This window comes from Trachypithecus francoisi, unplaced genomic scaffold, assembly GCF_009764315.1.
Source record: "Trachypithecus francoisi isolate TF-2019V2 unplaced genomic scaffold, Tfra_2.0 Contig01579, whole genome shotgun sequence".
Classification (NCBI taxonomy): domain Eukaryota; kingdom Metazoa; phylum Chordata; class Mammalia; order Primates; family Cercopithecidae; genus Trachypithecus; species Trachypithecus francoisi.
The window spans coordinates 12,014,277-12,027,183 of NW_022681442.1; the positions used below are offsets into that span (position 1 = coordinate 12,014,277).

Below are 12,907 nucleotides of genomic sequence, written 5' to 3' on the forward strand. Positions count from 1 at the left end.
AGCTCTTGAACGAATGAGTCTTTCCTGGAAATGACATCTGCGGCACTACAGCCGCACTCAGGACAGCCCCGAAAAGCCAGGGTACTCTCTGGCACTCTGTCTTGAATTTGCATGCCATGGCTCACTTCTCCCTTCAACAGTGCTTCCTCAGGACGCAGGGCCCAATCCTCACCGAAGCACAGAGCTGCCCCTCTGCAGGTCTCCCGCTCTTCCTCACATGAGCAGCTGGGCAGTCAAAGGGAAGACCTGCCACACGCCTGCCTTTACCATGTGGCCCTGGGAAGCCTTCCCTGCAGCTGCCCCCGAAACTACATGAAGGCTACTCGCCTAACAGTTTACGACGCATGGAGGGGAAACGGTTGGTCGGCATCTCCACAGAACTCCTCTGCTGGGGGAAATGAGTGGAATGCAAGTTCCCAGGAATTTCTTGGTTAACCTTGGGAGGAAAAAAATCCCTTGACTATTTCAGCAGTGCAGCACGAACAGGGCAGGATCTTGTGCAGGGTGCTATCCATTATGTAGGACATTCATTCCTAGGCCAGGGTCCTGATCTACAGGCTCCAAAAACTTAATGCCTTCAAAAGGGTAAACTCTTAACTTCTTTGCAATCAGGCCACAGATTAAAAAGGACAATTTCTCCATTTCATGTGCTTGGTGCAGATAAGAAAAAGGAAAGCCAGTGACCACTGACAAAGGCTGCTATGGGAACTGGAGTGCTGGGTGGACCAAGGGCCAAGGACTTGGGAGGGGGACTCTGGGTTTAGGTTCCAGCCTTGCCAGGCCCTTGCTGAGTGGCCCAAGGCTGCTCTAACTCCTCTGAGGAAAATTATCATGAGAAGGCCTTACATCCAGTGGAGGGCTCTTTGTAAACCGGTGTGTCAGATGTCATTATTTGAATTCCTAGGAATAAAGGACGTACCTTGCTCTGGGGATCTCTATAGTAACAATACCTACTGCTCCAAGAGTGCATGGGGGCTTGTATAATCCTCACACCAGCTCAGGGAGCAGGTATCATTATTATCCCCATTCTGCAGATGAGAACACGGAGGCTTCAAGACGTGAAATGAGTTGCCCAAGGCCCTGGCTGGTAGTGGTGGGCTGGAGTTGGGGTCTAGGCAGCCCATGCTGCGTATCCTGACCCCACACTGCCACTCTGGGAAGGTACGCACAGATTGGGGTTGTGTGTTGCACAGCCCAGGGCTCCAGAACGGGGCGTGGGCATGGTGAACACAGTTCCACTAGATTGCCCTGTAATTGTCAGAATCAGGACTGACCCTCCAGCAAGAGTTGATTGTGCCTCCCAATATCAGACCTGGTGAAGTGGGGCTAATGGCAGTGATGCTGATGATGGCGGTGATGCTGATGATGGTGGTGATGCTGTTGATGGCGGTGATGCCATTGATGGCAGTGACGCTGACAATGGCGGTGATACTAATGATGGTGGTAATGCTGTTGATGACAGTGGGATACTGATAACAGCAGTGATGCTGATGATGGCGGTGATGCTGATGATGGTGATGATGCTAATGATGGAAGTGATGCTGATGATGGCAGTGATGCTGATGATGGCGATGATGCTAATGATGGAGGTGATGCTGATGATGGCGGTGATACTGTTGATGGCAGTGATGCTGATGATGGCGGTGATGCTGTTGATGGCAGTGATGCTGATGGTGGTGATGCTGATGATGGTGGTGATGCTGATGATGGTGGTGATACTGATGATGGTGGTAATGCTGTTGATGGCAGTGCGATATTGATAACAGCAGTGATGCTGATGATAGCAGTGATGCTGATGATGGCAGTGATACTGATGATGGCGGTGATGCTGTTGATGGCAGTGATGCTGATGACGGCAGTGATGCTGATGATGGCAGTGATACTGATGATGGCGGTGATGCTGTTAATGGTGGTGATACTGATGATGGTGATGATGCTGACGATGGTGGTGATGTTGATGAAGGTGGTGATGCTGATGATGGTGGTGATGTCGATGAAGGCAGTGATGCTGATGATGGTGGTGATGTCAATGAAGGCGATGATGCTGCTGATGGTGGTGATGTCGATGAAGGCGGTGATGCTGATGATGGTGGTGATGTTGATGTAGGTGGTGATGCTGTTGATGGCGGTGATGCTGCTGATGGCGGTGGGACATTGGTAACAGCAGTGATGCTGATGATGGTAGTGATGGTGATGATGGTGGTGATGGACGCAACAACTGCATTCAGCAGTTTACTTCCTGTGGTCAAATGGCTGAGCTTTGCGGAACACCTGCCTTGTTCTAGCAGGTATTGTGCTTATCTTATCTCCCCCTCAGCCCAAGCCCACAATGCAGGCACAATCATCCCCATTTTACAAATGAGGACACTGAGGTGTGGAGATGTGAGTGACCCTTTCTGAGGCCCCTCCTTGGGAAGAGGCAGAGGCGGGACTCGGACCCAGGCTGGGGGCTCTGGTGCCTCCAGTAGATGTCTAGGCCAATCCTTTGCCTCTCAAGCTCTCCTGGAGCCATGATGTGCCTGTGCAGAGTGGACAGCGACCATTAAGGAGGCCATCTCTGGTCACGCTGTCATCCCCACTAGTCAGGTGGAGAGAAAGCAGCCATCCATGGCTGCAGAGCCCAGGGCTTTCTGCTGGGTTTCTGGAAGCAGGCAGGGAAGGGCTGTGAATGGGGCTCAGAGGGGCTCCTGGCCTGCAGCTGCCTGAGTGTCTAAGGGGCATGCAGCCAGCTGTGGGGCTGGCAGACAGCAGTGGATGGCTCCTTTCTCACCAGATGCCCCCAGATGGCTGTGCGTGCCAGGCCTCTGGGCTGTGGGAGGGGAGGCTCCCACCCTCGTCTGCCAGCTCGGCCCAGCATGTATTTTACACAGGCATCGCCCCACTCTGCAAATCCTGGGCCAGTGAAGGTGGCAGAGCACTGTGCTGGGGGCTCGGGGCCACGGCCTCGTCGGCAGCACTGCTGGCTTCCTGGGTGATGAGCTAAGTCAGGTCCTATGTTCTGCTTCCTCATCTGTCACAGCGGGGACACAACTGCCCAAGTCCAGCCACATATGGACGAGTACTTTGAAGAGAGTAAAGCGGCAAGCACACAGGAAAAGATGCTTGGTCTCCCCCATTATTAGAGAGACCAGAAAATAAGCAACAAGGAAGCTGCACTGCTCGCTCACTGGGTAGGAAAACACGAGAACAGTGTTGGTGAAGCTGAGGAGCAGGCACTCAGGCACTGTTGCACTGGAGGTCAGGGGCAGCTGTTTTGGATGGCAGCTTAACAGCACTCACAGTTTAAAATCAGGTGCCTTCTGACCCAGAAATTCCTCTGCTAGGAATTTCTCTGGATGTACTTGCAGAAGTACTTAAAGATTTATGTACAAAGCCACTTATTACTTAGGGAGGGCTGCACACAGAAAAATGGAGAACCACCTCAGTATCGATCAACAGGGCACTGGATTAAATCAAGGATGTGCAACTACTCCAAGGAATATGGCAGCTGTTTATTTGCTAGCAGAGAAAGAGTCCCAAAGACAGTGAAGCAAAAAAAGTAAGAACAAGATGCCGTTTACGTTTGTGTGTGTCTGTGCACTTGAATAAGCATATGGCACTTCTAGAATACACAACTTAATTAACAGGGGGAGTTGGGTTAATTTTGTTTTAACCATGAGCCCATGGGAGGTAACTGATTTTTATATGAATTCTCAGATGAAAAATGTGTACCCTCTGCCTCCCTGATCTGTATGGGGTGTTGTGGACTCACCTTTCCAACCACTTCCACTGGAGAAAGCGGTCAAAATACATGCTGTCCAGATATTCGTGGAATGGTTCTCTCCTCAGGTACTCGTGGACAGACCTGGCGCAGATGGAACAAGAGGATGAACATATTATAATCCCAGTCTTCAAGCACGGAGGCAAAGTTGTATCCAGCTTTGGAAATGCAAGCAAACAGGGCTCTCAACCCATGCAGACGCAGCACGTCTGGCCAGAGGTCCTGCCATTCTACTGAGCATTGTGGGAACCTGGTTGGTCCTGCCAACACTTGTTGGGCACCTGCCATGTGTTGGATACTGTTCTAGGTCCTGGCATACAGCTGGGAGCAAAGGGTTGGCATTGTATGTGGGACACAAACAGCGAACAGCAAACATGAAATAAACAATCCCAGAGGTATGTCATCATGAATGAGTTTGGGGGGACTGCGAGGGTAGAGGGGTCTCTCTGAAGAAGTGACCTTAAGCTGAGAACAGATGAAGACTTAACGAGGTGCAGGGAGGGGCTGGGAATCAGGGGTGGTAGGTGGTTGGGGGAAGGGTGGGGCCGCAGCCCCTCAGAACTGCAGCTCTGGATCTGGTCTTGGACTAGCAAAGCCACTGGGAGTTTTTTTATGCATGCAGCGGAATTTACTGGTCACCCGCTGTGGGCCAGGCGCCAGGTTGAGCCCTGGGATGCCGTGGATCTCTATGGATCTTAGGCCATCAGGGCAGGTTCTGAAACTGCCTGCAGGTAGCTTCTTTCCTTTAGAAAGTGGCCACGCTGAGTAATCTAGCACAGGCACTCAGGGCCTGGGGAAGGGAGGGGACTGCGGCAGGTGGTGCACGTCAGAGGCTGTGTCCTGCCAAACCTGAAAGCCAACGTTGGGAGCCAAGATGGCCATTCCCTCAGGGTCAGGGTCACCAACCAAGACCCCACCCACTGTCAGATCTGACTCCTGGGCAGCTCCAAGAGAGTGGCAACCAAGCTTGCTCTGCCCACCAGGGCCTCTACCCAGCACCTAACCCAGGGCTTGGTCCCAGGACACCCCTCCCAGTTCCCCTCTAAGTGTATGCAGGTTACTGTTTTTCTTGTATAAACTCCATGAAAGCCAGGACTGGGTTCTTGTTCACCTTGGTATCCCCTAGCACCCAGCACAGTGCCAGGTACACAGTAGGTACTCAATTGATGTCTGTGGTCCTGAAGAAGGGCACACAAAAAGCCTCTAGGCTCATCCAGCTATGTGGGGTAATCTGGCTTTGGAGAGCTTCTACGAGCGTGTGTGTGTGTGTGCACCTGTGTCAGCAAGTGTGTGTGCACTTGTGTGTGTGTGTTTGTACTTGTGTGTGCTCCTCGGTGCTCATGCCTTCAGTGTATGTGTGTGCAGGATGGGGTGGGGTTTAGCTGGTACTGTGCTGGCAGCATGGCCATTGACTTGTCTCATCCCCTGCGGGGTGGATGTGCCACCTGCAGACAAGGTGACAGAGTTCGGCTGAGAAACGTCCCCGCAGCAGTAGCACTGGCTCTGGTTGGTGGCAGTGGTAGGGGTTGAGGACCCTGGGAAAGATCTCCAAAGCACCCAGACAGGGTCAAATGTTTGCACATTCCTCTGTCTCAACAGCCTGGAGAGCCACTTGCTTTCAACACCCTTAGCAGCATATGTTTTCTTTGCACTTGGCATCTCGGTATCTTTTTCTCTTCACGGGAAGTATACAAACAGTTGGTATAACTTGGCTGAAGCTGTCAGGCACGGAAGACCTGCCTCAGTGCCCTGTACGGTCAGGTAGAGAGCTGTGGCATCCCATCTCTGGGCAGCCCAGGGAGGACAGGCCAGGTGGCTGGGGCACTTACTGTGCACAGGCAGAAAAGAGTTCTTTGCACGGCTTTTGCAGGAGCTTCTCCTCCGTCTGGGAGACCAGGTCTCGGCCAACTTGGGCTATGAAAACAGGGGACTGGAAGAAGGAAGGGAAGGGAGGTGGTCAGGGAGGAGCCAGCAGCAGTGCGGCCAGGTTTGCCCACAGGTGTTGGGCCAAGAACCAGCCAGGCTCCAGGTACCTGGCAGCCCGTCTCTGCCCCAGCGTGTGACTGGCTGCCCCCTCCAGCCTGCACCTGGCTCAGGGGCTACCTGGACACCGGTGATCTGGGGAGGTGGCTGAGCTGGAAGGTGATGAATTAAGCCCAGGTTCAGGGTGAGACTTCTGTCTGTGCCACTTATAGGCTGTGTGACCTCATGGAAGTCACTTGGCTTCTCTGAGCCTCATTCCTCATTTGCATAACATTGATAATGACAGTTCCCATGGCCTGGGCATGTAGTCAGAGCTGACAAGGTGTGCAAATGCTCCCAACCATAAGGGGCTGTGCAGCATGACCCAGCCCATCATTAAGCCCCCAGCAGGCTTGGTGATGCCCCTTGGCCGTGCTGGGCTTCTTTCCTCCGAGGGCAAAACAGAAGATGAACACCTGCCCAGCCTCGAGGTTCATGTGTGAAAGGGTTTGGATCAGGCCCAGGTGGACAGGCAGGCTCAGGAGGGAGGAGGGGGTCAGGAGGGGAGGGGAGCTGTAGCCCCGGAGCTGCAGGCCTGGGTTTGAATCCCAGATCTGTAACTCGCAGCTGTGGCCTTGGTCTTAACTGCTCAGCCTCACTCTTGTCAGGAAGACGATCGGGAATAGGAGCTTCTCTCGGAGCAAATCAATAAAAACTTCAGGTAAGGCATTTGGCCCAGATCTGGCGGTAGTAGCCAGCATGAAATAAACGTCACCCCCATTGTTTCTTTCTCTTTCTAGGTTAAGCTGCTGGCCTGAGTATTTTAAGTTTGAAAGGACATTTCCAAGAGTTGCTGTGTCCTACCCAGGAGTGGCAGCCGCATCTGGAAGGCAGCTCCACCCAGGGCAGGGCTCACCCTACCCCGTCCCCTCCTCCTACCATTCACCCTCTGCCAGCTGTTCCCAGGGGCTGACTCACCAGCTGGGCTTTGAGATGGGTTTTTAATAAATTACAGGGATAATTGAGAAAATTGCTGGGAGTGGGCTCAGAAAGATAGGGTGTGGACACAGCTCTCTCCCAGAAGGATGCTGAAATCTGAAAGCCTTGCCTCCTCTTCGCTATGGGGCTGATTTGCTAAGTCCACCGGATGGTTTCTCAGGGCGGGGAGGTGTCAATCCCCGGGGGTGGAGGGGACGCCTGAGGCGGCAGCTGGCCTGTCCTTGGTGAATGAAATCAGTGGCTTGTTTTCTGTTCCCCACGGTTCTGAATGTCCAAATCCCTTCCTTCCTTCTTTATTTCTTTTCTAGGCCCAGCTCTCTCTGAGGCTCCCCCCTGTCCTCAGGGTCTCCCCACTGAGCCAGGCCTGAGAGGCTGCAGCTTCTTGGGGGGCAGTCTGGGGGGCGGATGCAAGCTGCTGTGACAGTGAACACCGCTTACCCAAGCGCAGGCCAAGCCATTCCCACCAAACAGCAGGCTCAGAGCACATTTCCCAGTTACCATCAGCAGCCTGGGTAGCAGCTGCTCTCTCCGACCTGCCTTCCCACTCTGCCCCAGGAGACACAGAAGAGCAACCCACAGAGCACGGGTCACAACTTTTGCAGAAAAGATGCTTGATGTCATGGGAGGAGCCCCAGGCCAAGAGCCAGGAGCCTGAGCTCTGGCCCAGCCTCTGACCTTAGCCATTTTATGCCTCCGTCTCAGCCTCTGAAACAGGAAGGAACTGCCCCAGAGATGCCCAAAGGGTCCTTTGAGATTTGGGCATCGACAACGGAGGGCTTGTGCTTCTAAGACTTAGAGAACTTTCTTGGGAATTCTGGCAGCTGAGTCTCTTGGGAACCAGTACCTCCAGGCTACTTCAGAGCAACTGAATATCAGAACAAATTCCGAGGCCCTGGGCAAATCTGCTTCAGGAAGGAGAGCTGATGGCTTGGCCCCCCATAGTCCAGGACGGCCCAAGGCCTGGCACAGAGCTGGTGCTGGCTGTCTGTTCATGAGCAAGACCATACGTGTTGTGCCAGGATATGACCTTGAGCCTGGTGTGAGTCAGCAAGGACCAGATAGAGACGTCAGCAGGGTGGGCCACGGGGAGAAGCAGAACGGTTAGAAGGGGGACCTGAGTTGCCCACCTGTGTGCACTCTGCAGGGTTCTGCCTTTGTTTCCACCTAGGAAGGACCCACCCTTACCCACCACAGGCACAGCCTGGTGCCGGGCAGGGGTAGAATTAAAAGATGAAGATGAAGCCAGGTAGGACTCAGTGGGGTCACGCCTGTAATCCCAGCACTTTGGGAGGCCAAGGCCAGAGGATTGCTTGAGGCCAAGAGTTTGAACCAGCCTGGGCAACATAGTGACCGCCTATCTCTACCAAAAAAAAAAAAAAAATTAGCCAAACACGGTGGTTTGCCTGTAGTCTCAGCTACTTGGGAGGCTGAGGCGGGAGGCTTCCCTGAGCCCAAGAGGTCGAGGCTGCAGTGAGTTATGATCATACCACTGCACTCCAGCCTGGGCAACAGGGTGAGACCCTGTCTCAAAAAAAAAAAAAAAGAAAAGAAAGAAATAAAAAGAAAAAGAGATGGAGCCAGTGTGGTTTTGACTTCAAAATACTTTTTCTCCAGTAAGACAGAAATGATATAATATAAGGTATAATATCCTAACAGAAAAGTTCTTATGCCTCTCGGTTGTACTGTACGTGGTAAAGTACAAAATGGGCTGGCTGAAATTCAACGGCTTTCAAAGCTTCTTTCTCCTTGTTTTGTTTGTTTATTTTAGTAGCAAACTTTTCTCCTCCAAATGAAATTTATTCACAGACCCAATATTTAAAACCTATAAAAATAATTTAATTGGTAACAATAGTTTACATATATCGAAGGCTAATTCTAGTTAGGTCCTGTGCTAAACACATTGCTTCATTAATTCACTGAATCATACCCTGAGGTATCTATTATCATAGTGCCCATTTTGCAGATGAGGAAACTGAGGTTCAGAAAGATTAAGCAATTTTCTCAGGGTCACCTGCCAATAAGTGCTTGAGTGGGGATTTGAACCTAGGTTGGGTGTCTAATGAGTGAGATCTGGCTGGAGGGAGTGGGCTGTCTGGGCTACCTGTGCCTCCTCTCACCTTATCCCCTCAGGACCCATGAGATCTGACCCTAGCCCCCGGTACTCTGCAGAGCTCAGCATGAGGACCAGAGTGCTGTTTGGTCCCATAGCAGAGGCAAGTGGCACAGCTCAAGACAATGAACTCCATGGCTCAGAGAAGGGAGGGGCCATTGTGAGCTGGGCTCATCTGGGAAAGGCTTTATGGAAGACGGAGTAAGGGGCAAAGCAGAATTTGACCCTCCTACCTGCAGGCGGGGACAGCCAACTGGACTCCCTTCTCAGCAGATGTGAGAAGGGGATTGTCCAGGGTCTAGAGGTGACCCAACTGTGTACATGAAGTCACACCACTCTCATACTTTGGACTGGCTGGCGGGGGATCTCTGCCCAGAGGCAAAGCCCTAAAAAGGGAGTTAATGAGTGGGCAATAATGTTTGGCTTTACAACCATTGGCTCGACTTGAAGAGATTAAACGATTCCAACCAAACGCCATTTCAAGTGCCTCCAGGGAGTGACACCTTTGCCACTAAGATGGGAATAAGAAGCTGCTGGCCAGTGTGTCTGAAACTAAAGCCCAAACCTGCCAGGAAAGTAAGAAGTGAGCATTTGCAGTCGGACATTTACTGTTTGTATCAATGGAACCAGAGGATGTCTGGTCCTTCCCCTCCAGTTCAGAAAAGTCACTTACAAAGACAGACCCTTTAAGAAGGTCCTTCGCTGGCTGCATGTCAGATCAGATACACTGTGTAAGAAACAAGGCACCCATAAGCTCAGAGGGCTCTAGGGTTCTGAGTAACCTCAGCTCAGCACATGGGATCCATTCTCTGGGTCTTTTAAAGGCAGGAGAATTCCATGCAGTTTCACATCCCTGTCTGGTGGGCCCGTAAGGTGGGCTGGGGAGGGGAGAATCCCACAGGCCAGGTGGGTTCTGGAGAGAAATGTTACCCTCACTCCACTGAGGACTCAGGCATGTCAGGAGAGCTATGGCTGGGCAGCACTCTGGCTCTTCCAGCAGGATGTCCCTCTGGGATGGAGCTGAGGGTCAGGGTGCCACGCTTCCCCCGTCAAAGATGTCCCTTGAGTGTCTAACCACACAGAAATCCAAGCGTGAGGGCCTCAAGGCCTGTAGATGCCTGCAGATGTGAAGGCAGCCAGGTTGGAAGGGGTCTTGGTGGTGTTCGTTGGTAAAATTCCCCCAGGGGTCCGGGACCCCCTCAGGTCACCAGGTGGTCTCCTTAAACAGCTCTTGCTGCAGACCTTGACTTTAACACAACGGTGAATTTGGGCACCAAGCTTCCTTTGAAAGGTATCAAGTTAACCGGAAGAAGCAGGGGAGTTTCTCTGCTTGAAGACCCCCCCATGAATGCCTGCCCCTTGTGGCCTTGCACAGCCAAAGCTACCCTGTGGTCAGCCTCAACGTGGGGAGCCAGCCTGGCCCTGCCAGAGTCCACTCTGATGACGGTCAGGGTGACACCCAGCTACCCCTGAGGAGGGCTCTGTGACCATCTTTCTGGGACAGCTGAAGACACCAAGATATGCCCCGGGGACACAGCTGTGTAGCCTGGGGTGCTGGACAGACAGCTCTCTCCCCTCTGGCTGGGTGAGAAAGGCCTTGCCTGCCACGAGGAACCGTGGGCTGTGAGGACCCCTCTGGCAATCAGTCCCCAGTGCTGAGCTCCCCACCCACTTCTTTGGTGAAGGACCCTCCCCTTCTGGTCCCCACTGAAGCTGGGGAGGGACAGAGGTGACCTTGAAGCTGGGGGTACTTTGCCTGCTCTGTGACCCGGTTCCTCTGTATAAAAGCCCCCTTCACCTGGAGGTAAAAGAACTTGCTCTGCCTCTCTGTTGGGATGGGAAATTGACCTTGAATCCTCCTCCTACAATGGAGGAACCTGGAGCGGCACTGGGCCGGGGGGAGCCAAGGCTGCCTGCTGTTCCAGCGAGCAGATCAGACAGAGCTCATGCTGGTCTGCAAATCCCTTCAGGACCCACGACAACTCACCCCTTCTTCCCACCTCGTCCCTATGGCCCAGACTCACCCTCTGCTCTATGCCACTGGTTCTGGGGATCCAGGCAGTTCCTGATGTCCGTGATAACCAGAATGTACCTTCTCAGGCAGCAGGAGATGACGCTTGCCTGGGATGTTTTTCTGGACACCACAGGGCACTGAGAAAAGCTCTTCCCACCACTTGGAACGTAAGTAGGGCAGACCCCCCACCAAAATGGATGAAGTACGCCTAGGGTGGCTTCGCACCTTCACTCCTCTCTAAGCCCCTCCCCTCCCTTTTGTCCTCATCTCACGCACCCTCCACTGCTGTGACTTTAAACTCTAACATGCCACGTAGGTCACCTCTCGCATCTTCTGTTCCATCAGAACAGAAAGCTCTGGGATATCCAGGCATGGTGTGGATGACGTATTGCTGACCAGTAATGATTCAATGCACAGGAGCCTCGGAATTTTCAAAGATGAGACTGTCGGGGTGGCAGTCTGGTTGGAGAGAAGAGCTAGGGGCCTGTCCTGAAGCTGTGTTTGTATAGCAATGGGTTTAGAGTGAATGGGGTGACTTGCTGGCTAATCCCTTGCCCCTAGTACCCCTTGGTACAGCAACTGCTCAATGCCTCACCCCTCCCAGGTCAGCTGCAGCTTCACAGGTGCCATCTGTGCTTAACCTGAAGTAGGAAAGATCTGGGGTATTTCAGGCACTGAGGCAGGCTGGGGAGGAGGGGTGCTGAAGAGGAAGGCAGGGGCCTGGCCTGGGCATGAAGCCACCCCAACGAGCACCACACTCTGCACGATCCAGGAAGCATATGTGGGTCACCCACCACACCCAAGGCTGATGCTCAGACGCCCACCCACAGCAGCGTTACAGAGGCGTTACACCCAAGTGCAAGGGCAGGCGACAGCCCAACCCCAGCTGTGCCTCTGCCCATTCAGCCAAGGCCCACAGGGCAGGCCATCCACAAGGTGGAGCCATAGCTTCCCTATGCTCCTTCACCCCACCAGCCTGCCAGCCTTCTGGTCCCTAAAGACAGGAGGCCAGGTGGGCACACCTGGAATAATTACCAACTGACTACAATCTCAGACCAGAGCAGTGCAGCCTCTGCAATAACAACTGAGGGAAGAAGGGGATCAATTTGGCCGGGCGCAGTGGCTCACACCTGTAATCCCAGCACTTTGGGAGGCCGAGGTGGGTGGGTCACCTGAGGTTTGGAGTTCGAGTCCAGCCTGGCCAACATGGTGAAACCCCATCTCTACTAAAAATACAAAAGTTAGCCGGGCATGGTGGCGCACGCCTGTAATCCCAGCTATTTGGAAGGCTGAGGCACGAGAATCGCTTGAACCCGGGAGGCAGAGGTTGCAGTGAGCCGAGATCACTGAGCCACTGCACTCCAACCTGGGCAACAGAGTGAGATGTGGTCTCAAATTTAAAAAAAGAGAAAAAACAAAACAAAACAGATCAATTCGAGAGGGAGCCCTGGAGAGGTAACACAGGCCTGGACCTTGAAGGAGAGAGAAGCTGGACTGCAGGGCCAGGGCCTGGAGGTTGGAGCCAGCACTGAATAGAAGGGGAGACGCTGCTTGGAGTCAGACGGACTAGTGAAGATCACGGGAAATAAGCAGGAACGGCTGACAGGGCATGCTGCCGTCGTGTGAGGCTGACCCTCTCCTGGGGCAGCCACTGGTGGCTGAGTCATCAGCCCTGAGGATGACGTCGCCAAGGCGGCTGCACCTGCTCTCCCGGCACTGCTCCCTGCCTCCGCACCATGAATGACTGACATGAGGAAGGGACATCATTTCCTGCATCAGTGAGAAACTCCAGATGTTTGAGGCTCTGGTTCCCAAAGCATCTCCCTGCATTAACATCCCTTGTTTCAAGTGTCAGAGTGGAGATGGAATCAGCTGTACTTGGCTGGTGTCCTTGGAGGCACCCAGGGATGGAGGGGGACTGAAAGGCCATGAAATCAACTCAGAGCTACACCTGGAGGCCTCCCCAGGAGCCACCAATAATCCTCTGTCCCGTGTCACCCGGGGAACTGTCCGGAAACACAGGCCTGACACTCGTTCAGAATTCAGGAGTGTGATGGTGCAG

At 53.2% G+C, this 12,907-nt stretch overlaps 1 protein-coding gene across 5 annotated transcripts in view; it reads right to left on the reverse strand.

Annotated features, from left to right (window-relative positions):
* Positions 1–12,907, reverse strand: part of GRK5 (G protein-coupled receptor kinase 5) — a 250,470-nt gene that overhangs the window by 27,203 nt on the left and 210,360 nt on the right. For all 5 annotated transcript variants that reach the window (XM_033181299.1, XM_033181333.1, XM_033181323.1 and 2 more), the window contains 2 exons: positions 5,590–5,690; positions 3,752–3,844 (listed from right to left, as the gene is read on the reverse strand). In XM_033181299.1, coding sequence (XP_033037190.1) covers positions 3,752–3,844; positions 5,590–5,690 — 194 coding nt within the window. The remainder of the gene's footprint in view (positions 1–3,751; positions 3,845–5,589; positions 5,691–12,907) is intronic.